Genomic DNA, 27,919 nt, shown 5'->3' with positions numbered 1-27,919 from the left:
ATAACAATTTACAATCGATAGAGATATCGAACATCAAAACTCTGTTGACATTTATGTGACGTCATAAACATGAGAGACAAACGATGGAATACATAACCTCACTTTTTTATCTTGTATTCTTGGTTTGAAGTACTTTTCTAAGTTTTGAAAAATTTTATTTACTAATATTCCGTGCGATTTGCAGGTAATTTACATTTTATTACTATCACTCAAACGACACTCACATGCGGTTTTGGGACCGATTTTTGGAGGATTAAACGCCTAAATAGGTGTTTAACACTCCAGTACATGCGTGGGGTACTCTAGTACTCCAGATGCTTTTTTGTGGGTCCTTTTCGTTTGCTTTACTGCATAGTCATGAAATTCCCAGTAACTTTTCTTCAACTATTTTTGTGTGTGCTCACGTCGCGACAATTTTCTATCACTTTAGCAAGTCATGCTATAGACGTTCAAAGTTGCGCGACTTACGTACGAGTCTGACTATTGTAGAGCAATAGACTATTCTCATGCCAAGAACATATCTCAACTCGCCTCCTCATTATAATATTATTATTGTAATACTACTCAACATTTCTGACCAAGTACAACTATCTACAAATTATCTCTTTAGGTTTAAAGCTTTCTGCTTTGTCAAATGATAATAATAATAATAAACTTTCTGTCCATAAAGTGACCATGCAGGGCATGCTCACAAGAGACAAGTCAGGAGAAAACATAAAAGGCAAAAAACCAGCAGCGGACATCACAGCGCCAAAAAAGTCAAAAATATCTACTCACCAGTGCACTGTCACATTCAAAGAATTCGTTAAGTGAGTAGAAAGGATTCTCCTGCAGGAAGTGCTTCAACCTTCGCTTTAGGGCAGCCACAGGTAGACTCCTCACTGAAATGGGCAGCTTATTTATAATCTTTCCGGCAGGTAAACCACACTGGATTGCGTCCTCCCCAACCTGCAGTATGGGAAATCCAGCCTTAATCAGTTAGAAGACCCTCTTGTATAAACAGTGGGCGGCAATGGGCAAGGTGTTCAGCATTGCATAAGATTCTAAGTGCCCTCTTCTGCAAAAGCAGGACCCTCCTCACGTGGGTGGAACTGCCCCAAAGTGTGATACCATAAGCCATCACACTCTGGAAGAAAGCAAAATAGCACATGCTTAGATAGGCCGCGGGAACGCACCTCTTTAGACCCTTCAGTAGGAACAGGATCCTGCTCAGCCTGCAACAGACACCTTGAATATGCTCCTCCCAGGAAAGTCTCCTATCCAACATAAAACCCAGGAGCTTTACTGGAGGACAATCATGCTGCTTACCATTCTTGAGGCTGAAAACAATCGTCTGTTTCTTTTCTGCAGTAACTTCTTCATAGAGACGGATAGCAACACCAATGTTAATCAAATACTGCCATTATAACGTGGACCTCACCTATAGCTGAGACACTGCAGTAACTGTTGATCTGCTTGAATCCAAGCTGAATAATAGTAAATTGTGTGATCCGTGGTCAAGGGGATAGAGATCTCGCGGATAGCAGCATAAAGATACAGGATTCAAACCCACTGTTCACCAAAGAAAAGTGCCGGTCACATGTTATCGTAAGGGCACGTATTTCTGTCGGCCCCGGTTGAAGTATGACAGTCGTAAGGTCAATTGTCGGCTTTAATTAGTGTACGAAATCCATGCAGTGTAAAGACTGTTCATGGATTGAATGAAATTTAAATTGAATATATTCAGGTGAGGTGGGACTTTTCACCAACAAAAGCCAAACAATTACTTTTTTATAGTGAACTAGCCGTCAGGCTCGCTTCGCTCGCCATATCCGTCTAGCCAGAGGGCTCCGCCCCCTGGATCCCTGACTGGATCGTCCAAGAATGAGGTCAGCAGGCTCGCTTCGCTCGCCTGCATTTTTAATTTGAGAATTTTTATCATATGTTAGGACAATCCAGTCGGGGGTGCAGACTAAACGTCTGGCTAAACGGATATGGCAAGCGAAGCGAGCCTGACGGCTAGTAATATAATATTCCCAGGATTGAAGTAGCAGTGCCCAATCAATTTTTCCGCGATAAATGTATTTGAATCTTCAACTTGGTGCCAACCTAACAAAGTCAACTCAACTTAATGCCAACCTGACAAAATTATTAATTTAGTTGCCAGTTAACAACTGTTTCGAAGAGGTACTCTATCTAGATTATAGCTCTATAGTAACATATGATATGGAAATTTCAATTATAATTAAGAGATTGGGAGAAGAAGAATATACATGCTAAAAGACGAACTTTAAACCCTTAAAAACAACCCTTAGAGTTAAAATATTGCCAAAATATTTCTTAGTGCGCCTCTAAAGGGCCAACTGAACATACCTACCAAATTTGAACGTTTTTGGTCCGGTAGATTTTTAGTTATGCGAGTGAGTGAGTGAGTGAGTGAGTGAGTGAGTCAGTCAGTCAGTCAGTCAGTGAGTGAGTGCCATTTCGCTTTTATATATATAGATTCCCAGTGGTTCGAACCAATAATATTGTACTCGTATATCTTCATCCTCCCACATTACCCAAGCACAAGTCAGGAGGCTACGTAGGCATCATCTTCAAAAGCTTGTAGATAGATAGGTAGACTGCCCTTATTTTAACCTGGAAGGCGAGAATGAACAGTTAATATTACATCAATAAACGTGTATCAGCTACCGTCTATAGAAGGTACATGACAGAGGATCGGCAACGTTGTTCCCCTATCTCTCTCCGCTGGCATTATAACGTGGACCTCACTATAGAGGTGATGGTCCGAGGCTACCCCAACACAACGGGGCAGAGATAAAGAAGAAATTCCATTTTTGTATAGTTAAAATTATGAAAAAATAAGTTACTGTCATTAGTGGATAATTTCTAAAATGTAGAAACACTTCCTTATAAACCCTGTATCCTGATTCCAGGTTCTGCATCAATCTTAATTATGAAAATTCATTATGCAATTATTGAAAATATAATTTCTTTATTTATAAAATATAATTGACTATTTTAAACAAGAATGAACAGTTAATATTACATAAATAAACCTGTATCGGCTACCGTCTATAGAAGGCATTTACATGACAGATGATCGGCAACGTTGTTCTTCTATCTTTCTTCACTGTTATTCTAACGTGGACCTCCCTCACTATAGAGGGTGTGATTCATTATCAAAATTTTCTAATATAGCCTAGGCTACCTAGTGAAATGAAATTACCTCCAAGGGTCTCTAATAGAATTTATATCTCAATTTTGAACAATGTTCTTCTCGTATCTTTCTCCACTGCCATTATAACGTGGACCTCACTATACACCCTCGACTACCTTACTTCAACATCTACACCATTTTTGTATTGTTGAAATTATAAAAAATAAGTTATTGTCATAAATGGATAATTTCTAAAAAGTAGAAAACACTTTCTTATAGTCCCTGTATCCTGATTCCAGGTCCGGCTGTAATGGCGTCAAATGTGATCATTCCCCTGGGACTGGACAAAGAAAATCTGGACCAAAAACTGGTGTTTGTGATCGAGCGTCACGGATCCCACGCCTGTTTCATGCTGTCCAGTCTCATCTCTCTCGGCCTCCAATCCGAAGCCGCCATCTTGTTACTTTCACTCCATCACCGCGAAAAACACTACGAAAAGATCTGCTCGCGCCTCGGCATCAATTTGACACTAGAAAAACAACGAGGGAGGTTTGTGGGGTGCTATCCCGACATGCACAACGCCGCCGGTGAGACTATGAAGACCGTTTTGAAGAGAACGTTTCTAAAACTGAAAAACGATCTAGAAACGTTGAAAAAGTTGAAGAACCGTGTGTTTTTGATCGTGGATGATATCAGTGACCTGTTACTTGTAGGGTGTGAGTTGAGGGATGTGACGATTTTTGCTCAAAGCTGTAGGAGTTTGATGGGGGAGGGGGTGACTCTTGTATTGGGTTCTCACATGAGTAAAGAGGACAAGCAGCAGCATATTTTGTTTGAGATGTTTCGTCGTCTGTCGGACATTGCTCTAGAGATACACGCGTTTGAATCCATGCGCACATTTAATGGTGCGCTGAGAATTATGCGCAAGAAAATGCAGGCGGGAGTTGTGAAAATTTCGTCGGATTTCCATCATTTTAAGATCACGGATAATCGGATTGTCTTGTTTTCACCCGGATTTACTTTTTAACTCGTCTGTGAAAGGGTTGTGAATATAACTATTTTGTAAATTTAATGTCTGAAATGTTTGTAAGGTGTGTGATTGAGTGTTGTAAATAAAATAAGATTTTCATTTTCTGAATTTTATTTGTTTTTACACTATAGTTAGGTCCACGTTATAATGGCAGTGGAGAAAGATAGGAGAACAACGTTGCAAGTCCTCTGTTTTGTCAATGCCTTCTATAGGCGGTAGCTGAAAAAAGCGAAAAAAGACAACTTGAAGAAAGATTATAGTTGCAGAAAATTATTCCGAGTATAAATTTGGCCGTTCAAAACTTCTTTCTATATTCAAGACACATTTCAATAACCTCCTTCCTTGAAATTCCAATGAAAATGGTGAAGAAACATGCTTGATTGAGAATTGCAAATATAGGTAATATAATATTAATTATAATAATTATTATTAATATCAATTAATTATCATTATTATAGTATAATATTAATCACTAGCCGTAAGGCTCGCTTCGCTCGCCATATCCGTCTAGCCAGGGGGCTCCGCCCCCTGGACCCCCGACTGGATCGTCCAAGAATGAGATCAGCAGGCTCGCTTCGCTCGCCTGCATTTTCCATTTGAGCATTTTTATCATATCTTAGGACGATCCAGTCGGGGGTCCAGACTTAGCGTCTGGCTAAACGGATATGGCGAGCGAAGCGAGCCTGACGGCTAGTAATATAATATTCCCAAGAATAGCTTTGATTGAAGTAGCAGTGCCCAATCAATTTTTCCGCGATAAATGCATTTCAATCCTCAACTTGGTGCCAACCTAACAAAGTCAACTCAACTAATGCTAACTTGACAAAATTATTAATTTAGTTACCAGTTAACAACTGTTTCGAAGAGGTACTCTCTCTAGAATATAGTTCTATATTAAAATATGGTATGGACATTTTTCAATTATAATTAAGAGAATAAGAAGAATATATATGCTAAAAGACAAACTCTAAGCCCTTAAAAACCACCCTTGGAGTTAAAATATTGCCAAAAGATTTCTTAGTGCGCCTCTCAAGTGCCAACTGAACATACCTACCAAATTTGAACGTTTTTGGTCCGGTAGATTTTTAGTTCTGCGAGTGAGTGAGTGAGTGCCATTTCGCTTTTTTATATATATATATATATATATATATATATATATATATATATATATAGATTCCAGCAGTTGGTAGACTGCAATTTCTAATAAAAATCTTCCATCTTTAACTGATTTTTTTTTAACTCTTATTCAACAATATTTTTTCTAGATACCGTACTGTCATGAGACCTATACAGACACTACCCTTACCTGGCAACGTTTTATCAAAACTCTTGACTGGTGGCTTTCTCTTCTGTGAAGATGTTTTCGAGGAAGATGGTAAAAGTAAGTTGAAACATTCTTTTTTGAAAAACAAATTGATATTATTTTCAACCTTGGAAAATGTTGAGGATACAACCAATCAACAGTTTATTTTTTCTTCATACAATGCATACATGAATGTCTATAATTATATAAATACAATTAACAAAACAAGTTAAAAGTAAAACAGTATTATTATTTATTCATTTATTTATTCATTCATTTACAATGCGATTGACACTGATGCAATAACATTATAGAAGATAAAATAATAAGGTAGTCCTTGTGCTATTTTTCTTCCAAATTTATAGGTGACAAAGTCCAAGATAAGGTTAGAATTTAAATACGGAAAGTCCCTGAAAAGGTTAAAAGCCTGAGTGCAGGGGCCGTGTGTTACTGGTTACTGAAACAAAATTATTTCTAAAATAAATGAAATGGTATACCATTGTATAGTGTTAAAACAAAGTGAAGTGGCAAGGAAGAGGATGCCGTAGAAGGTAGTTGAGAGGGATGAAAAGTGATACATTTTATATTCAAATGTGTTAAAACATTTTGGAACGGCGAAGGTACGGTAGTATGCAGAAAGAAGCGAAGACATTCAGATACATGCATTACTTTCAAACACTCTCAGCTACCTTCTCCGCTACCCTCTACCTTTACCGTTCCACTATATTTCATTTTATATTCAAATGTGTTGAAACATTTTGGAGTGGCTAAGGTACGGTAGTATGCAGAAAGAAGCGAAGACATTCAGATACATGCATTACTTCCAAACACCCTCAGCTACCTTCTCCGCTACCCTCTACCTTTACCGTTCCACTATATTTCATTTTATATTCAAATGTGTTGAAATGAATATAAGTTGCTAAGGTAGGGTAGTATGTAGAAGGAAGCGAAGACATTCAGATACATGCATTACTTTCAAACACCCTCAGCTACCTTCTCCGCTAGACTCTACCTACGCCTCTCCACTATGTTTCATTTTATATTCAAATGTGTTGAAACAAATTGAAGTGGCTAAGGTAGGGTAGAGGGTAGAAGGAAGCGAAGACATTCAGATTTATGCATTACTTTCAAACACCCTCAGCTACCTTCTCCGCTACCCTCTACCTTTACCGTTCCACTATATTTCATTTTATATTCAAATGTGTTGAAACAAATTGAAGTGGGTAAGGTAGGGTAGACGGTAGAAGGAAGCTAAGACATTCAGATTCATGCATTACTTTCAAACAATCTCAGCTACCTTATCCGCTAGACTCTACCTTCGCCACCCCACTAAGTTATGACACATTTAAACATTCCTTACTTTTCATTAGCATTATCAGCTATACCCTCTACCTTGTAGCTCCACTATGTTTTGACCATTAGTAATGAGTTGGAGGTGGGCTGCAATTTCAAAACTTTTCACAAGACTGAATCATCATTTCCTGATTTAGAACACTGGATGTAGTGTTAATAATATTGATGAAATGCTGTCAAAAACCTCCAATGTAGTAATGTGGAAGAAACAGCAGCTATGTTGTCTTTCATGACGAAACACTTTATAATAACTTGGCTGTAGGCCTAGTCTAGATAATGTTTCCACGTAAATATGAAACAAGCACAAAATCTTATAAAAACACTTAAACTAAAGATTATGGTTTCTCGATCCATTCCGAGCTGCGATGTATTAACACACTTGTTTTCTATGTATTTCACACGACATGCAGTCAAATATTTAAGTAAATAATCAAATTAGTTTACTTACTGACTGTAGTACTTTCGACCGTCTCGCGATCGTCCTAACAGTCACTGTTGAAAAATTATCGCGAGACGGTCAAAAGTCAGTAAGTGAACTAATTTTATTATTCACTTGAATATTTCACTGCATGTCGTGTGAAATACATAGAAAACAAGTGTGTTGACACTTACACTACTTATAAAAACACTTTTTGATGTGAGATGAGGAATGCATTAGAGTAAGTCTGATGATGCTCCTCTTTAGCAGTGAAATGCATTCCTCAAGTCTTATCAAAAAAATTGATGTTTTGTTTTTAAATAGTCTGAATTTCATCTCTGCCAGTCTTCCAACATATTATCATATTATTACTTTCCTTGCCCTATTACCATAGGTAAGGAAAGTATTGCTTTCCGAAAAAATTAAGGTACCCCAATTTCTAAATTTCTATACGTTTCAAGGTCCCCTGAGTCCAAAAAAGTGGTTTTTGGGTATTGATCTGTATGTGTGTGTGTGTATGTGCGTCTGTGTACACGATATCTCATCTCCCAACTAACGGAATGACTTTAAATTTTGAACGTAAGGTCCTTACAATATAAGGATCCGACACGAATAATTTCGATCAAATGCGATTCAAGATGGCGGCTAAAATGGCGAAAATGTTGTCAAAAACAGGGTTTTTCGCGATTTTCTAGAAAATGGCTCCAACGATTTTGATTAAAGTTATACCTGAAATAGTCATCGATAAGCTCTATCAACTGCCACAAGTCCCATATTATCTGTAAAAATTTCAGGAACTCCGCCCCATCTATGCAAAGTTTGATTTTAGATCCTCAATTGTCAGGCTTCAGATACAATTTAAACAAAAATTTCGAGTGGAATAGATTGAGCTTGAGAATCTCTACAATTAATGTTCAGTAACATTTTCACCTAAAATTAAAAATAAGCTCGAAATTCGAGAAAATGTGATTATCTAATTGCAAACTGTGGGCAACTGTTGATTCTATTAAATTATTCACTATGAAGAGATAGCAGACCTCGTGTGTCTCCAGCGTTATTGCCCTGTCACCAGCTGGCTCAAATATTTGAATAGTAGACTTGAGATGCGCGGGAACACTAGCGTCAGGTGATCAATTTTCATAACGGCAAGGAAAGTTGTGTGAGTGCGCCACACCAGATTTTTCTTCAGTTAGTTTTCATTCACGTTTCTAGATCGACTATCAATTCCAATGTTTTAAATTAAAGCATTCTACCATATTCCATCTATTCAATCATAAAAGCTGGCGATGAGGATGGGATATTCCGGATGAGTGTTGTGAGAGTTGACAGAAACTGGCTGAGTTGAGCTTGATCCATGGTTGAAGATCTTGAATTTGGTAGGGGCCACTTGAAGAAAACTTCCACGGCATTGAAGAACTGTCTTTGAAAAGAGAATATCATTTTTAAAATGCCTTTGTAACCAACTTTTACCTCGTTTTCCATAGAAATAAAATTGGAAGCCAGAGAGCGTCTGAACAATTTGCCAGCAGAAGTGGTGAGGAAATTGGAATCAATACAGGAATGCCCAAAAACGATAACAGCGTTGGATTTGTATAATGTAAGTACTATAGCCTGTATAGTATAAGTTGAAACTTGGAAAAAATATCCGTTTTGCCAAATTGTGCCGAATTTCAATCTGTTCATGCACGCCACCATGACTGAAAATGTATTCAAATTGACACTCTGTATTGTGGAATTGAATACATCCTGTCATATGGGCTTGCATGAAAAAATTGACATCTCACACAATTTGGAAACACGGATATTAAGTCTCAACTTATTTTATACAGAGTATTATTACTATTTCTTAAAAGTAATAAGTTTTAATTCTTTATACCCTACCAATATTAGACTATAATTATTTATAATTAGATGATAGGTTTTTACTTTGCCTGTCCTATTATAATAGGTAAGGAAAGTAATGCTTTCCAAAAAAATTAAGATACCAAAATTTGCAAAGTTCTATACGTTTCAAGGTCCCCTGAGTCCAAAAAAGTGTTTTTTTTATTGGTCTGTATGTGTGTGTGTGTGTGTGTGTGTATGAGTGTATGTGTCTGTGTACACGATATCTCATCTCCCAATTAACGGAATGACTTGAAATTTGAAACTTAAGGCCCTTACACTATAAGGATCCGACACGAACCATTTCGATCAAGTGCAAATATTTAAGATTGTGGCTAAAATTGCGAAAATTATGTCAAAAACAGAGGTTTTTCGCGATTTTCTCAAAAACGGCTCCAACGATTTTGATGAAATCTATACCTGAAATAGTCATTGATAAGCTCTATCAACTGCCACAAATCGCATATCTGTGAAAATTTCAGGAGCTCCACCCCATCTATTCAAAGTTTGGATTTGGATTTCCAATTATAAGGCTTCAGATAAAGTTTAAACGAAACATTTCAAGTGGAAAAGATTGAGCATGGAAATCGCTACAATTAATGTTCAGTAACATTTTCACCTGAAATTGAAAATAAGCTTGAACTTCGAGAAAATGTGATTATTCAAATGCAAACTCAATGATTCTACCAAGATAATAGGTAGAAGGTTGATGCCTTATGTGGAAGAAATTTTAGGGGACTACCAAGCTGGATTTAGACCAAACCGATCATGCACAGACCATATATTCACTATCCGTACAATTTTGGAAAAATGCTATGAGTATAATATTGATTTGCACCAATTATACATAGATTATAAGCAAGCATTTGATAGTGTGAAAAGGAATAGTCTGTTAGCAAGTATGATTGAATTCGGTATACCTGGCAAACTTACAAGATTAGTGAGAATGACTTTGAAAGGTACGGTACAAAGTACAGAGTGAAGATCCAGGGAAGCCTGTCCAACAGTTTCTTGGCAAGTAATGGACTTAGACAAGGAGATGTATTATCGGCCATGCTATTCAATATTAGTTTGGAAAAGGTTATACGGAGTTTGACAGTTAACCCAAATGGAACCATCATGGATAGGACTCTACAATACATGGCATACGCAGATGATGTGGTCCTACTAGCAAGAAATAAAAGAGCCCTACTGGAAGGATTTAACCAACTTAAGACTGGATCTGAGCAAACAGGTATCAAAATTAATAATAATAAGATAAAATATATGCACAATAGTAGAAAAAATACCCAAGGGAATGAAAGACGTTTTGTGTTTGGAGACAGTAGTTTTGAGAAGGTTGAGGAATTCAAATATCTGGGAGCTGTAATAACACAAAAAAACAAAGTCCCAATAGATATCAAAGCTAAAGTATCAGCTGGGAATAGATGTTATTATGCTTTAAAAACTTTTATCAATTCCCGACTTATCTCAAGAAGGCTAAAAGTGCAAGTTTACAACACTGTCATAAGACCAGCCGTACTATATGGTGCAGAAACCTGGGTACTTACTCAGAGGGACGAGACCATACTCAATGTCTGGGAAGAAAGATCCTCCAAAAAATCTACGGACCCACCTATAGTGATGGAGAGTGGAGGATCCGCACTAACCAAGAGTTGCGAGAGCTCTACAACAACCCAGACATTGTAGTTGAAATAAAAATGAGACGTCTAGGTTGGTTAGGACATGTGGAGCGCATGGATGACTCAAGAAGCGCAAAGAAAGTCCACAGAATGAATCCTGGAAGAGATAGCAGAATTGAATTGATCAATTTTAAATTATATTTCCGAAAACTCAACTCTGACGCTGGAGACACACGAGGCGGTTTTTGCGAGTTTAATGGAAATTTTCATAACGGCAAGGAAAGTTGTGTGAGTGCGCCACACCAGTTTTTTAGTTTTTAGGGTGGTGCTTGGTATAATGTCTTAATCACCAATGGCTTCACATTGTAGACTAATTGCTGAACGTGATTCTCAAAATGTACTATGGTATTAACTACTTTGCAGATACACGTACAATCTTTCACTTCTCTATTCAATAATTACTTTAATTCGAAAAACAATTTTTTTTAGCATTTCGAGTTCCATTAAACTCTTCCCCAGCAATTGTCTGTGAGAATGAATTTAATTTTCGTGAAAATCTAAAGATTCATGAAAATCAAAGATTCTTCAATCAATTGAGACATAAATTTTTTTAGAGACCTTTGAGGTGATTTCATTTCACTACTAGCCTACAGCTACATCATAAAATTTTGATAATGAATCACACCTCTATAGTGAGGTCTAGGTTATAATGACAGAGAAGAAAGATAGGAGAACAACGTTGCCGATGAATTTAGCGTATGAAGTGTTCGAAAATATAATTTATAATATGAAGTTGATTATTGTATAAAAGTCAACGATTGGAAATAATTCAAGTTCAGCCATGCCTCTATGGCTTTTTTCTGTGTTTATTATTTTGGAAATTATTAAGTGGAAATTCACTTTCTAGTATATTTATGAATTTACTGCTAATATAGTAAAGTTGCCTTCTAAGAAGAGCTGATTTGGTGTTATATATTTCATATTTTCTTATTGAGGTCTAAGATTCAACTCTACGGTTTGGCATTTCTCTTAATGTTTAAATGTTTATATGTTGCGCATTCACGGCGAAACGCGGTAATAGATTTTCATGAAATTTGACAGTTATGTTCCTTTTTTAATTGCGCGTCGACGTATATACAAGGTTTTTGGAAATTTTGCATTTCAAGGATAATATAAAAGGAAAAAGGAGCCTTCTTCATACGCCATTATTAGAGTAAAAATCAGACTATAGAATTATTCATCATAAATCAGCTGAAAAGTGATTACACAGATGTTTGGAGAACCCAGTCTATTGCTGTATTTCCATAAGGTCTATGGTTTCAATCAGGTACTTGTGGATGAGAATACTGCGTGAGGTCTACTGTTCACAGAACTACTAGTAAAATATAATTGATTATTTTGAACGAGATTGAACAGTTAATATTACATTAATAAACCTGTTTCAGCTACCGTCTATAGAAGGCATTGACAAGACAGAGAGGATCGGCAACGTTGTTCTCCTATCTTTCCCACTGCCATTATAACGTGGACCTCACTATAGTCACTGGTACTAACTATAGTGAGGTCCATGTTATAATGACAGAGAAGAAAGATAGGAGAACAACGTTGCCGATCCTCTGTCTTGTTAATACCTTCTATGAACGGTAGCAGATACAAGTTTATTGATGTGATATTAACTGTTCATTCTCGTTAATCAATTATATTTTATCAAGTAATAAATTATATTTTTCAATAGTTTCATAATGAATTTTCATAATTAAGGTGAAATATTCTGTTAATTATTAATTCTACATTGTTAAAACACGATCTGGCAACAGAGCAAAGCGAGAAAGAAATAGCGCTATCAGCTTTGTTGAACGATAGACAAGGATAACAATACCATTGCCACTCAAATACTGCCATTATAACGTGGACCTCATTAAAGTGACTACTAACCTTTTTGTTTTCCACTGCTTTTAGGAGTAATAACACTACATACTGTCTTAGCTGTTAATAATGAATATTATACAACGATCTGGCAACAGAGCAAAGCGAGAAAGAGATAGCGCTATCAGCTTTGTTGAACGATAGACAAGGATAGCAATACCATTGCCACTCAAACACTGTCATTATAACGTGGACATCACTAAAGTCACTACTAAATTTTTTGTTTTCCACTGCTTTTAGGAGTAATCACACTACATACTGTCTTAGTTGTTAATAATGAATATATTATACAACGATCTGGCAAAAGAGCAAAGCGAGAGAGAGATATCAGCTTTGTTGAATGATAGACAAGGATAGCAATACAATTTCTAATGAAACACTGCCATTATAACGTGGACCTCTGAGGTATAGTGCATTGCCACTCAAACACTGCCATTATAACGTGGACCTCACTATACATCAGATAATTTTGATAATGATCACACCTCTAGTATTCTGTTTCAACTAATCTTATACTATTTTGTACAGGAAGAAATAAAATCGGAGCAAATAGTAACATTCAGTCAGTCGGTTGATAAACTTCTAGATGGAGGAATCACATTGGGCGAAGTGACTGAATTGAGTGGAGCTTCTGGAAGCGGCAAAACACAACTTTGGTATGTACAACCATAGAGAAACAATAGCATAAGTAGATATCCCATGGCATAGGGCGTTTATGTCGCAACTTTTACTGTTATCTCAAGCAGATAGCCCACGTAGTTCTTTCCCGTGAAGCTTTATTACGCTGGTAGTCTCTCATATTGTGCCGTTCATACACTCTTACCCGGTCAAAACAGAAAAATCAACAATAATCGACAGTAATCGGCTTGGGATAACAGTAAAAGTTGCGACATAAACGCCCTATGCCATGGGATATCTACTTATGCTATTGTTTCTCTATGGTACAACTGAGTTTAGTTTAATATGATAAAAAAAACATATTTAATATCCATCGATCCAAAGAAGGTGACTAGATCAGTATGTATAGGAACGTAGGTACTAAAAACATTATGTTTGGTGAAAAAGTTAGCCATATTTAATATCCGTCGAAAAAGTCCAAAGAATTTATTATTTATCTAGCTCAGTCTGCAACTGAGTACAGAGGTCCATGTTATAATAGCAGTATTTTATAAACATTGGTATTGCTATCCTTGTCTATCATTCGACAAAGCAGTTAGCGCTATCCTTTTCCAGCTCCGCAACGTTGCCAGATTGTTTTTTAACAATGTAGGAATATGATTAATCAACAGAATAGTCAATCTCAATTATGGAATTCTATTATTCAATCATTGAAAAATATTTTTTCTTGGGGAATAAAATATAATTGATTATTTTTAACAAGGATGAACAGTTAATATGACATCAGATATACCGGTATCAACTATCCTCTATAGAAGACAGTGGCAAGGCAGAGAATCGGCAACGCCGTTCTCTTATCTTTTTCACTGCCATTATAACATGAACCTCACTATAGACAGAGTTGAGAAGCTACTCTGAAATCCAAACTGTTGTTTAGCAACAATATTTGGCACAAAAAATATTCTTAATGATCACTCAATTGTAGTGTCAAATTTATGAGTAATGAATGTTCTCATTCCACTATTTCATTTCAGTGTTTGAATAAATAAATAAAAAGTAAAAGCTCTTGATTTTTTTGTAGCATTTTTAGCTTTCTGTGTAGTGATCAAGTGAACTATTATGGTATTATGGCAGATAATCGTCACATTTCTCTTCAAACTGAGGTATTGGAGAATCAAATTTGAATATTATTAATTTAGTTGAAACTGATATTTTTCAAACAATCTACTTCAAATATTGAACTTTTTCTACAAATTATCTAAAATAATTTATAATAAATAATTTTATATTTTTTTCAGCCTACAACTGTGCATAAGTGTCCAAATTCCAACCATTCTAGGATGTGTCGAGGGCGAGGCTATCTATGTTGATACAAACAGTGGATTTTCTGCTCCTAGACTGGATGGTTTGTATTCACTTCAACTTGAAATTCAGTTGCCTCTTTATTGCACATTTCATTATTCTCTACATTTCAAATGATATTCTTTATTATTCTTTATTGATTGATATAATAAGTATACATCACATAAATGATAGGGAGAGGAAAAATAAGGTAACCTTGTTCTAATCCTCTCCCCAATTTAGATATGGTTACACATAGTCCGAAATAGGTTAAGTCTTGTAGCTCTTCACTTCGCAAAATTTTCAGACCACTAATATGTTCACAAAGTAAATTTTCAAATTTAGATGCTTCAAAACAAAAAATAGAACAGATATTTCACATTATTATCACTTGAATAGAGAAGATTCATATATTAAAGAAATAATTTTGAAAAGGAACCGAAAAAAACAAACTTAATTCTAGAAGCACAGCTGTATATTTATGAACTAGGTATAGAATAGATATAGGTATGAACTAGATATAGGAACTAGGTATTTTTGTATGGTACATTTCTTTCGAGAGGTCGCATTCTTGTACATTTTATTTTTTTACTTCTCAAATTATATAAAAATTAAGAGTTTTTTTGGTACACTTCTAAAGTCAAACATTCTTTTATGAAAGTGTTTTTTTATAGCTGATTCGAATAATCTGTTATTTATGGAATTACTGTAATTGCTTCATAAATAAGCTCTCTGCCAGAAACTTATGAATTACAAACTCATTAATATAATTAATAAAATGTTGAAATAATACACCTATTTCAAATAACTTCAGCGCACTCTACCAATTCATGATAAAATAATAATGCTATTTGACTAGATATCACTGTAATTATTGATATTTTTCAGAAATAGCTAAAGCCAGCTACTCGAAATGTGTGAACGCTATCCGCATACAGAAATTGGATATTCATAAATTACCTGTTGACCATAGGAGTTGGCTAGAAGGGGTTCAACTTATGGAGGTGCATACCTGGGAGCAGCTCATGGCCACCATATATATAATTAATGGCATCCTAAAATCCAATTCTAAGGTAATATTACATTTGAAGGGCACAGGGGAAAAACGAACAATATTCTCATCTTAGAAGGAGAATGAGAAGGAGAAAAAAGAAGAAGAAGAAAAGAGATTTTGTGACTTTGATCGTTTTCCCCTGTGCCCTTCATTTAATTTCATTGTTAAAATGTTACTGTACATGAAGTGTATTTATGTATTTTATTTAGTAGGCTTCTAAAAAGAAAGTGAATATTTATTAAAAAGTTTTATCTGTATGCTTTAAGACAAATTGGTAACTCTTCTATCATTAGAAAATTAAGTAGAATATTACAGTTATGATGTAATGATTAATCAGAGTATGATAATTCGAAAGCTGTCAATATCAGAAAGCAGCAATAAGTAGAGCTTGAATATTAAAGAGTATAAAATTTATTAAGTTGCACTTTCATTATCAATAGCAATAGAACTGGAATGGACTGTCAAGAGTCTTATTTGATGCGTAAGCTGAGGGGTCATGTTTCTTTGGAGTACCTGGTTACGGCATACCATGGCCTCCTCCACAGCCATATCAATTATGGCATAGTGCATGGGGTCATGCAGCAGGCTGTAGAAGGATCTTGCTTCTGCAAAAGAAGGTACTCCAGATTATCACCTCATCTCATCGGCTGGAGCACTGTGCACCAATCTTTAGGAGGCTGAGGATTATGACGGTCTATAGCAAGTATCTCTTCAGTTCCCTGTTACTGTTGAGAAGAGAACATCATACCTTTCAGCAGAGAGGACATGTACATAGTCACTTCACAAGGAGGAGGAATGACATCAATTTGCCTCAGGCCAGACTGACTGGATCTCATAATAGCTTCCCTGTTCATGCACTTAAGATTTACAACAGGATGCCGGTGTATTTCCGTGAACAGGAGGAAAACATCTTGAAGAAGGTACTTCGTGAGAAGCTTGTGAGTCTGGCTCTCTACTCCCTGGATGAAGAGTCAATCCAATGTTTTCTGAGATCTATTACTGACCTCCCATCTTGATCTCAGTATAGTTATCAAGTTTTAAGTTTTATATTTTTTCATGACGCAATCTATCCAGCTAGTGCTGGTCATGGATGGAGACTACTGAATTACTGAATCAATGTGGAAAGTGGAGAATCGATTGATCAATGCTTCCCATAAGGTGAGTTAAGGTGTGGTCACATTGGATGCATTTATGTACAAGTGCACGCTTGGTTATGCATGACCAAGCGTGCAGTAGAGAAACAAAATGTAGAAAGAGCATTAGGATAACTCACACTGAACGCGTGCACTTGCTGGTTGAGTTCAGTGTGAGCAGCTACATGCATGTCACAATGTGTTTTAATGGCTCTTTCCAGATTTTGTTTCTCGGCTCATGCATGATCAACGTGCACTTGCACATACGCCTTCAATGTGATCATATCCTAGAGCTTTGATCACATAGGATGCACGTTTGCGCAAGTAAATTGGTGGCGCACGCGTACAGATAAAAACAAAATGTGGAAACAGCCGTAGAAACACTTTGTGACTTGCATGTAGCTGCTCACACTGATCAACACTAGCAAGTGCAGCAGTGTGAGTGAATATATTGCTCTTTCCAGATTTTGGTTCTTATATGCACTTTATTCATGCATAATCAACCTTGCATACAATGTATATACATAATATTATATACGCATACAATGTGATCACACCCTAATATACAGTAGCCTACAACAATTACATTCGCCTCAAGAATCTTCATTAATTTTCAAACAAATGTCTATACAAATTAATCCAAAAAATTGCAATCGAATTCTCTGATATCTTAATTCTAAAATATTCAACTTAACAATCAAAATTAATTATTTGGCAGCTCTTTACAGTTGATATTTTCATCTTTAGATGGTCGTACTGTACGTTAATGTTGTCTGATTTTATAGGTGAAACTTATAGTGATTGACAGCTTGAATTTTCCTTTCATTAATATGGAAAATACTCTCACACGCACAGAGCTTGTATGTCGAGTTGTCAAACAGCTTCAAAAAATTGCCGAGGACTTCAAAGTTGCTGTGAGTATAAAATAGATTGTATTTCAAATTATTTATGTCTAATGTAGGCTCTATCTAAAGCCACGTCTACATAAAATTTGTCAACAGAGTGTTGTTTACAAATAGTTTTCGTTAAAAAGTTGTCAATTTTTTCTGTAGAAAACAAGTTGAATGTTGCAGAAATTAGCAACAAAATTTCCGAAATTCGTTGAAATTTCAGTTGACAACTCTTGTGTAAGTGTTGCTCACGAATAGTTCTCTTTAATAAAGTTTTCAATTTTTCCTGTAGAAAACAAGTTGAATGCTTGCTGCTGTGCTTTACAAGAAATTGGCAACAAATTGCCGAAATTGTTGAAATCTCAGTTGACAACTCTGGTGTAAACGTGACTTGAAACATTTTCCTTGCATTGAGGCCTCAATCCTGTATTCAATACTCGATTACTCTACAAAAAACTGAAACATGTATATTATTTTATTGTTCAAGTGTTCACTTATCATAACATTCAACAACTTTCAAAACATTTCTGTGGGTGTGTCGAATCTATCTAAAACATTTCCCCAGCATTGAGGTTTCAATCCTGGATTGAATACTCAATTATTACAGTAGGTACAAAAAAACTGAAAATGTATACCGTTCAAGTGTTTAGGTTACGTAACATTTCTTCACATTTTCAAAACTTTGAACATAAGAAAATATATTTTTTAATGATTTCATAATAAATTTCCATAATTGATATTGAATATTTTGTTAATTATTGAAAAACGATCTGGCCACCTTGCCGAGGTTGAGAAGAATAGCGCTATCTGCTTTGTCGATTGATAGACAAGGATAGCAACACCAATGTTAATCAAATACACTACCATTATAACGTGGATCTCACTATAATATAATCATATATTTTTAGGTTGTCCTCGTAAACCAGCTGACGACAAGAATTGTCAAGCAGGAAGCCATCTTGCAACCAGCTCTTGGCGACTACTATGGGCACATTCTTTCGAAAAGATTCCTTCTGGGCTGTGAAGCGAACCCACAGCAGACACATTCCATTGCCGTCTACAAAAGCTCCAGTCTTCCTGCTAGCTTTGTTGAATTCATGGTTTGTAAAATGATGAATATTTCTATATAAAGATTCATAGAAAAAATAAATAAAAGGGAAGGTTTGTGAAAGAATTTATCCCTATTTAGATTCACTATAAATGGTCACTATCCCTTAAAGTGCGTACAGATATACGCGCCGCGAACATGAGCAATTCACTTTCAATCAGCTGACTATATCTGTATTTACAGAAACGGTAAGATACAGATATAAAAAGCTTGGCATCAGCTGATTAAAAGTGAATTGCTCATGTTCGCGGCGCGTATATCTGTACGCACCTTTATAAATAACATCAATGTTTCTCTTTCAATCAATGACGTCACTTGCAGCCACCAGTGCAGCATTGACGTTATTAAGGAATAAGGAACGCTGAAAAATCACTTTTTTGTTATTAAATAGAAGAACTAGCTGTCAAATTCCTCCAATAAATGAATTTATTCACTTACTGTGACAACGAGATCTTTTGGCAGGTCCGCCATCTTCATATTTGTACTCACAGACAAGTTGAAGGTTATTGGATAGCAATTTTTAGTGTGCTGTTATTGGTGTCTATTATTGAGCGTTACCTTCTCAGCCATAACAAACCAAATAGACACCAATAACAGCACACTAAAGCCGCGTTTACACCAAAGTTATCAACAAAACTGTGTTCATCATGTGTATGATAAGTTCTGTTCAATCTAATAGAATCTAAAAGGATTAAGTTATTAACATTTTGTTAATAACTTTGGTGTAAACGCAGCTTTAGGGCAGGTTTCCGAGCTCGAGATCTAGTTAAGTTTTAGACTTTAAACAGCTGGAGTCAGGAAATTGCTTTTCCGAAACGGGGCGTAGTCGCAGTACTTATGATAATCTTCATTTTCTCATTTCTATAATTGGAAACTTTTTCCTTGACAGCTGACCATAAGACAGAAATATATAAAAAACTTAATCCTTTCTATTAATAAAAATAAACATTTACCAACAATACATGCTCTCAATTACAACACTCGTCCATCGATTACAATGAAATTCATGGTCAGATTCTCCAGACTTTCAGTAAGTAGAAGACAGTATGAACACAACTGCAATATGCTGATTAATATGATTCCAATAAACTTATTCACCCATAAAATAAACAAAAAACTTACAAAAGATATTGATGAATGGGTAAAAACTAGAATATTTTTCAAAATACTTTTAATCATAAAATTACACATAATAGATTGATTTGGTGAATACCTAAAATAAAATTGTGATTTTGTGAATTTCAACAAAGTTCTTTTTTTGTGTTTCAGTCAAGAAGAAAAAATCTTTCAATGATTTGAACTGAACTCATTGCTAGCGATCAGACACGTGTCTCTGCTAGCAATTACTGCCGGTAAAATGAGTACAACTGGGATTTCAGTTATGTTATATCTAATTTATTTTTATTATTTCTAGAATAGAGTATATTCTGAATTTCTGTATGATGTACCCAATTATTATGTGGATTTGTAATTGTATAAATCTTTTATATATGGCAAATGAATAAATTGAAATTGACGAAATGAAACATTCCAAAATAATTAAAAATAGCTGAAACTTTACACTATTTTCTCTTTATCTTATTTTGTGTTCAATTTTCTAGTTTTTCGAAAAATTAATTTGAACGTGGACTGCGACTACGCCCCGTTACGGAAAGCCAATTTTCTGGCTCCAGCTGTTTAAAGTCTAGAACTTAGCTAAATCCCGAGCTCAGAAACTAACCCTAAAGGCCCGCCGCAAAGTAGACCCACGCTAATCCACGAAAAGCAACCCACGCCATGGGATGTTTTGTAAACCATTGCTAGGCTTCTCCAGACATCTGTGTAATGATAATAATACATGTAATGAATAATTCACTTGTCAGCTTATTGATTATGAATAATTCTATTGCAATGGTTTACAAAACATCCCACGGCGTGGGTTGCTTTTCGTGGATTAGCGTGGGTCTACTTTGCGGCGGGCCTAAAACTTGTCATCCAATAATCTTCTACTTGTCTATGAGTACAATTATGAACAAGGTGGGCCTGCCGAAATATCTCATTGTCACTGTAAGTGAACAAATTCATTTATTCAAGAAATTTGACTGCTAGTTGTTCTATTTAATAAATAAAGTAATTTAATAGTAAGCAGCTCGTGATGGATAACATCAATGAAGAATGCCAACAATTTTAAACTCTAGAATTATTGTAATTAAAATGCAGTTTATTTGCCGTAAAACACAAAGATATGTATGTTTCATAGCCAAAAAAGAATACAAGTTTATTCACCAAACAATACAAGAATAATACAAAGAATACAGTTCATTACAAAGAGTATTCCATTCCACCATATCGACCTAGTGTATTTACACACGGTATATACACAGAATAGATTATGTATACTGTGGTATATAGAAGAAGACGGTAGGTGTCACGCTCATGTTTGTGCTAAATTTCCGGTGTAGCTGACGTCATTTTATATCCAATCATCTGTTTTTAACCAATAAGTTTCAATATCGGGGACCGAGCTTCGCTCTGGAGAACAAAAGGATAAAACAATTATTACGAAAGAAGAAATTTTAATAACATTCATACAGAAATGTTCTATCTAATCACAGTAAATTGAGATTAATTCCCAGAGGAATGCAAAAATTTCCCTCACAAAGGCCCAGTTGCACAAAAGCCGGTTAAATTTTAATCCTGATTAACTTCACGTGAACCAAATCAGAGAAGACCATTTCAAAAAGATGGATCTACTGGAATTAATTAGGGTTGAAAATAACCCGGCATTTTTGCAACCGACACCAAGTTGAATGATTACAAAAGTTCAACAGCTGAGTCATAATAATTATGACACAGTCCCACACACATGAACTCGCTCACTCACTTCAATCACCAACAGACGACGAAATAATTATTATTCAGCTGTTTTTCCAAGGATGAATAATAATTATCCTTTGAATGTCCTTCAGAGAGTTTTCCCAGGGATGAGACCTAGTGCAATCGAATCTTTATATTATAAACCTACTAAGTTCTGAATTTCATGAGAATCGTTAGAGCCTTTTTCGAGATCCGGTAAAATACAAACATCTAAACATATAAACAGAAATTGATCGTTTAATAGTATAGGATAAATTGCCAATAGGTGTTAAAAGCTTCGTTGGGTGGCGATGATGCAATCTAGCTGGCTGGCCACTGGGCACATATTTCATGACCCCTACCGTTTTCATCTAAATACCGTGTATTTACACTCACTAGACTGCTTGAAATTATAACTTCAAGTGTCATGCCCAGGCCACACGCTTGCCAAGTAGCTTGCCGAGTCGCTTGCCGCAAGCACGCAATTGTCGAAGAGAGTGTGGACGGGATATAGTTTTAGTTAATTAAATTTTAGTTTTATTCTAAGTTATTGACCAGCGCTGCTGGATAGACTGTGTCAAGGGTCTATAAAACATGTTATAAGAAAGTTTCAAAATATCATCTCACTATCAAAAATTCACTAAGACTATAAAATGGAAGTTCCAACAAGAAATATTCCAAAACTGCTCGGAATTGTCTACTATCCTTGACCCACTCTGGCAGCTTATTGAACATTTTGAAAGCAATGAAAGGATAACTCTTCTGAATCCTTGCTAAACGGCATCTTGGCATGTTGATAATGTGAGTCTGACGGGTTCCATAGCCATGTATCTCACCACGAGATCAGCACTCCTAGCTCTGTCTCTGATGTGAACCAGACATTCAAAATGTACTGATTTACAATAGTAAGAATTTTCGACTTGTTGAAGAGTGGTCTGCAATGAGCCATGTAGTCACTGCCCGTCAGCACTCGAACAGCCTTTTTCTGCAGAAGCAGCACATCACCAAGTCGTCCAGAGGGTCCCCACAGGTGAAGTCCTCAAAAGACATGGCTGTGAAACATGGCATAGTAGACAGTAAGCAGGTATTTATTATTTTACAAAGGCGACTTTCTAGAAGTATTTTAAGCCTAGGTGATGATGATGGGATGAATGATGATACAATGAAGGTAGAGTTATGAATGAATAAAAATGATAGGTTATGCCATAGAAAAACAATAGCGTAAGTAGATATCCCATGGTATAGGGAGTTTATGTCGTAACTTTTACTGTTATCTCAAGCCGATTACTGTCGATTTTTACTGTTTTGTTGGGGTGAGAGTGTATGAACGGCACAGTATGAGAGACTACCAGTGTCATACAACTTCAAGGGAAAAAACTACGTGGACTATCGGCTTGAGATAACAGTAAAAGTTACGACATAAACTCCCTATACCATGGGATATCTACTTACGCTATTGTTTCTCTATGGTTATGCTATCCACTTGAATTGATTTGAATCCACTTTTCAGTCCAGAAATAAATAAACTAAAAATTAGTTAAATTACTACCTACTTAAATTGTATCCGGTATACAAAAAATGTATTCTAGGTACATTGACTATAACATTGATATGCATTTATTTGATTGATCAATTCTAAATTGATAATGCTACCGTACTCATAATAAAGCATTCTTGTATTTTTTCAGATAACTGGAAATGGAATTGAAGACGTTGAATGAAAGAGAGGAAAAACAAATTTTGCCAAATATACCAATGGAACCATCTTGAATATTACATGATAAAAGATAAAATGAAGACAATTAAAGATATTTGAATGAAGGAAAGGGTTCAACTTTCATATATCTTGAAAGACAATGATCCATATCCTCAAAATTCAATTATTGTAATATATATGTGATATGAAAGATTTAATTATAAAGAATTGGAGATGTTCAAATGAAAGGAAAGGAAAATATGAAGCAATGTCAAAATAAAATGAAGGTGGGATATTAAACTAAGTGATAAGAAATGAATTAAACCATTTTAAAATATATCTTTGAGAGTTTTATTTCTGTAAATCAGTGTTGCATTCAAGTTTAAAAAAAGTCAATAGAATATGAATAACCTACGTCTCAACTATAAGTATAGACTCCCCACTAGAAAAAAAATTGCATGGTTGCCTGTAAAGTCGGTATACGGGCGAAAGTTTTACGTGACAACGACTTTGAGTGGTAAAATAATTTTAATGTGAATATTCATTCGTATAGTAGGAAGAAGGATGAAATAATAACTCACAATGAGAGTGAGTGAGAGGCACGCGCCCCTTCCACTCGGGCATGGTTAGCCCGCGCCCACCTAAGAGCGAGAGAGACAACCATTGACTTGACATTTTGAATTAGTGGCGCAGTCGCAGGAGATTGCTTGCGGCGCCTGCGCAGGTTGACTGCTCCGTTTCACTCTCTCTCCAGGTGAATGCCTTCGGCTGCTGCCGCAGCATTGCTCGCCACTGCTCCTATTCGTGCTCTTTCCAGACGACCGTGAACCGAAACGAACGCTCTCACTCGCTCTCATTGTGAGCGCATAACGTGGGAACGTAACGCAGTTTCTTGAAGTGTCTCCCGGCAAACCAATTTATAAGACGTTATCACATCAAAAACAATGCAAATATAATAAAAGCTTTTACTATTCTTTTCTTACCATACTCTTATACCCTCTACCTGCCAGTTACATGTGAAACCGTAGTGTGCTAGGTATTAATTTATCCTCTTTTCTTTCTTTTCAGCACACACTATAAAGCCTGTTTTTTTTTATTTTATTAGAAATTTATTTTTGATTGTGGTGTTTTGTATTTTATTTTATGTATATTGTGTTGAATTGAATAAATTGATTGATTGATATAACGATAACTCAGAGTTCATATCTGAAAAGTCTATTTTTCAAGTTAGGTACTAGCTCCAATAGTTAAATTTTTACATTCCAATCACTACTGTAATTGATTAAATTTGTGTAATTCTAGTGCAAATCCTATTCAATTTAAACATCCAGAAGATTTTTGAGAATAAAGCAGGTTGAATAAATGAACTCGTTTGAATTGTAACAATAGTTTATTTAATTTTTTATAAAGTTTTGACAGTGTACAAATTAAATAACCAGATTATAACTTAAAATTTAACTTTTATTTGGTTGATACATTGAATTATATAACTCAGATTTCAGTAGCATTGAGATTTATTTGCTCTAGGTAAAGGAAGTTTATAATATATCCTGTTTGTTTCAGTACCTTTTTTCACCTGAGATTCCACGAGTTAGAACAAAAAATTTGGTTGCTCCACATTTATTGGTAAAATTCTAATTAATAGCTTATTATTTCATTTATTTGTTCAATTAAACATAAAGTAGAAAATTTGTTTGTTAATGTAACTTTTGAAAGTGTCAATTTAAATTTTTTAAGGTGTTTAAAATTAAAAGTGGAATCTTAGGCTAAATTCACGTGAGTAAAAATTAATTAATCTAATCTATTTTCAGAAAATCAGTAAAATTTGTTCATTATTTTAAAAATTAGGTCTTGTCAAAAAGAAAACATATTTCAGAGTATAGGTTTGATAGTAATAAGTTTTTTATTGTGTAACATTCTTTTATTTTGTAAACTTGAAAAGTTTTCAATAAAAGTAATCAGATGCAATGTATTTTATTTATTGCCTACGCATTGTCAACTTAATGAAAATAGTAAATTTGTTAGTTTAGGATCCAGAGTAGAATGATGAATATTTTTATTAGACAAAGAGGCAAAATCCTTCTTGGAAAATAAGAGTATCAAATGATTCTATCTCTGAAGTGGGGTTTCGGTGCCGATACAATAAAAGTAGACACACGAAACGCCCCAAATGGCATCCCTGAATGGGGAAAATCGAAACAAAATATTCACAAAGACCACAAATAATAAATGTTGAAACTTGAAAAGTTCATGGTTAGGTTAGAATTTGATAGTGACGCTAAGAGATACTTTGAATGATTTTGACTAGGTTAGATTACAAATCAGTTAAGTTCATTGAGTTGAAATGCGAGGTAAATTATAGAAAACATTGTAAATGATTATATCTGTATTCAAAATACTGCGTTCTGATGAACAACTATCTACTAAGAAGTAAGACGAAGACATCAACCAAAATGGAAAAATTGATTCATGAATCTGAAGCGTCCAAAGATACTATAATGGTAGATGAATTAGAAGATAGGGAAAGTACAATGCAAGAGTTTGATACATCCAATGATACTATTGTATTGAATTCAAGTGATATGGAGTCGCAAGAACAACTGAACTTAACCCTAGTAGAGTCAAATGAATCCTTAGGTGAAGATTTTGTTGGTTTCCTCGATCAAAACGATAGGAATTGTAATAAACCTGAACTACAAGAAGTTGATGATTCAAATTTAAAGATTTCAAATGATCAAGTCAATAATTCAAACAATGATGCTCAACAAAACATTGAAGATTCTATTGCTCAATCTAGCGATTCACTTTATAATGTAAATTCTAAAATGGATATCTTGATGAAGTTTCTTGAAGAACAAAACAAAAGTATAAAAAATGAATTTAAAAAACAAGATGAAGCAAAAAATGAAATTAAAAATGAAATTAAAAGTGAAATTAACAGTGTAAAAAATGAAATTAATGGTTTAAACCAAAAACTTAACAGACAAAATGATAAGTTTGATGAGAAGTTTAATGAAATAAAAGCACAGTTTCAAACAATAAATCAGAAAGTTGAATGCCAGGACAAGAAAATTGAGAAGGTTAGGTCAGAACTAGACAAAAAAATTACAAAACAAGAAAGTAGGTTAGATCAATACTGTATGAAAAATAACAAAGAAATCGAAGAAATGCAGGTCAAAACTAAAAAACTTGAGGTACAAGTAGGTCAGGTAACCGAAACAATGAACAAAAATACAAGTCAATTGAAAGATGAAATTAATAATATTAATGAAGAGATGGAAAATGTTAGGGCTAGTGTTCACCAACAATCAGCCATGCAAATCAATTTAGAAGATAGGATCACTAAGAATCTGAATATTTTGGAAGTTAGGCAGAACGAAGAAGCTGTCAAGGTCTGTACCTTACAGTTGAATGTAGAGAAAAACAGTGAAACAGTTGATAAATTACAGAAAAAAATCTCATCACAAGTGAACTTTGTACCGCAAGTAAATAATTGCTTTCCTTCTGACAAATACGAATTTCAAATGTCGATTGACAGGAGAAATCCTATGAACTTCATCAATAGCTTAACTGAATATTTATCTCGTAACCATATTACTGAATGGGGAAAAATAAAAAGTATTTTGGACAATAATTTGAATAAAACTTATCAACAACAAGAATGGTGGGATTTTGTAAAAACCGATATTGACAGTTTTGAAAGCTTCAAAAACAAATTCATCTCGAAGATGTGGTCGCAAGACATCCAGAAGAAAGCACGACAAGAACTTCAATTTGGAAAATACCTCATTGGTAGTAAGTTAACTTTAAGTGAATATTTTATTTCCAAATTTAACATCTGTAAAAATTTAATTCCGGCTATTGACAAAGACACAATTTTTGAAATGTTGAAAAATCATTACAATGAAAATATAATTACCGCTGCAATTGTTAGAAATGTAAAGAATGCAGAAGAATTTATTAAGGTGTTGGATGCATTCAGTTTATTAGATGAATATAGGGTGAACAAAAATCAAAACAATCAAGAAAATCAAGATAAGAATCAGTCAAATGACAATCGAAGATTTGATCAGGTAGGACGCAATAATTTTGATAATAGAAGAAATAATAACAACTTTCAAAGATCAGGTTATCAACAACGTCAGGAAGATCGTAGACAATCAAATAATGCAAACATGAATCAAATGAATCAAAACATGAATCAACCAGGTAATTTTCATCCTAGAAATCCAATGATGTTTCCGCAGCAGTTCAACTACCCGCCGCCTGGATATGGAGCATCACAAAGAAATACATCACAAAGTACAAATAGTAACAAACATCCTTTAAACTAAAGGATGAACAACGAAAAATGATTTCTCCTGTTAGTTCATTAAGTTCAGGGTTTACCAATGAAAATTCAAATGAAAATCTAAGTAAAAGTTCAAATGAAAATTCTTCAAATATAGACAATCAACCTGTATTGAAAAATTATGAACGAATTTTAAAAAAGAGAAACTTTTGCATTTTCCAAGAATTATTAGATGAACCGGACATGCCTATAAAAGAAAACTATGAACTTGTCGAAGT

The 27,919-nt window shown here is 35.0% G+C and overlaps 2 protein-coding genes across 3 annotated transcripts; both read left to right on the top strand.

Annotated features, from left to right (window-relative positions):
• The first annotated feature begins 59 nt into the window (after window positions 1–59).
• On the top strand, window positions 60–23,689 carry LOC111061475 (DNA repair protein RAD51 homolog 3). Of its 2 annotated transcripts, XM_039433341.1 has the most exons (10): window positions 60–184; window positions 3,442–4,571; window positions 5,438–5,553; window positions 8,731–8,843; window positions 13,204–13,331; window positions 14,592–14,698; window positions 15,523–15,707; window positions 17,607–17,735; window positions 18,620–18,811; window positions 23,343–23,689. In XM_039433341.1, exons 3-10 carry the CDS (start codon window positions 5,451–5,453, stop codon window positions 23,373–23,375), a joined length of 990 nt encoding a protein of 329 aa, XP_039289275.1. In that variant the 5' UTR covers window positions 60–184; window positions 3,442–4,571; window positions 5,438–5,450; the 3' UTR covers window positions 23,376–23,689. The 2 variants fall into 2 exon arrangements, with proteins under 2 accessions (XP_039289275.1, XP_039289276.1); XM_039433342.1 differs by lacking the exon at window positions 3,442–4,571 and having other exon boundaries at window positions 72–184.
• LOC111063892 (elongator complex protein 6) lies at window positions 3,453–4,169 on the top strand. The gene has a single exon (XM_022351566.2). It carries the CDS (start codon window positions 3,453–3,455, stop codon window positions 4,167–4,169), a length of 717 nt encoding a protein of 238 aa, XP_022207258.2.
• Window positions 23,690–27,919: the final 4,230 nt, after the last annotated feature.

The sequence above is a fragment of the Nilaparvata lugens genome, chromosome 7, assembly GCF_014356525.2.
Source record: "Nilaparvata lugens isolate BPH chromosome 7, ASM1435652v1, whole genome shotgun sequence".
Classification (NCBI taxonomy): Eukaryota; Metazoa; Arthropoda; class Insecta; order Hemiptera; family Delphacidae; genus Nilaparvata; species Nilaparvata lugens.
This window is presented reverse-complemented; position numbering and strand designations above follow the sequence as displayed.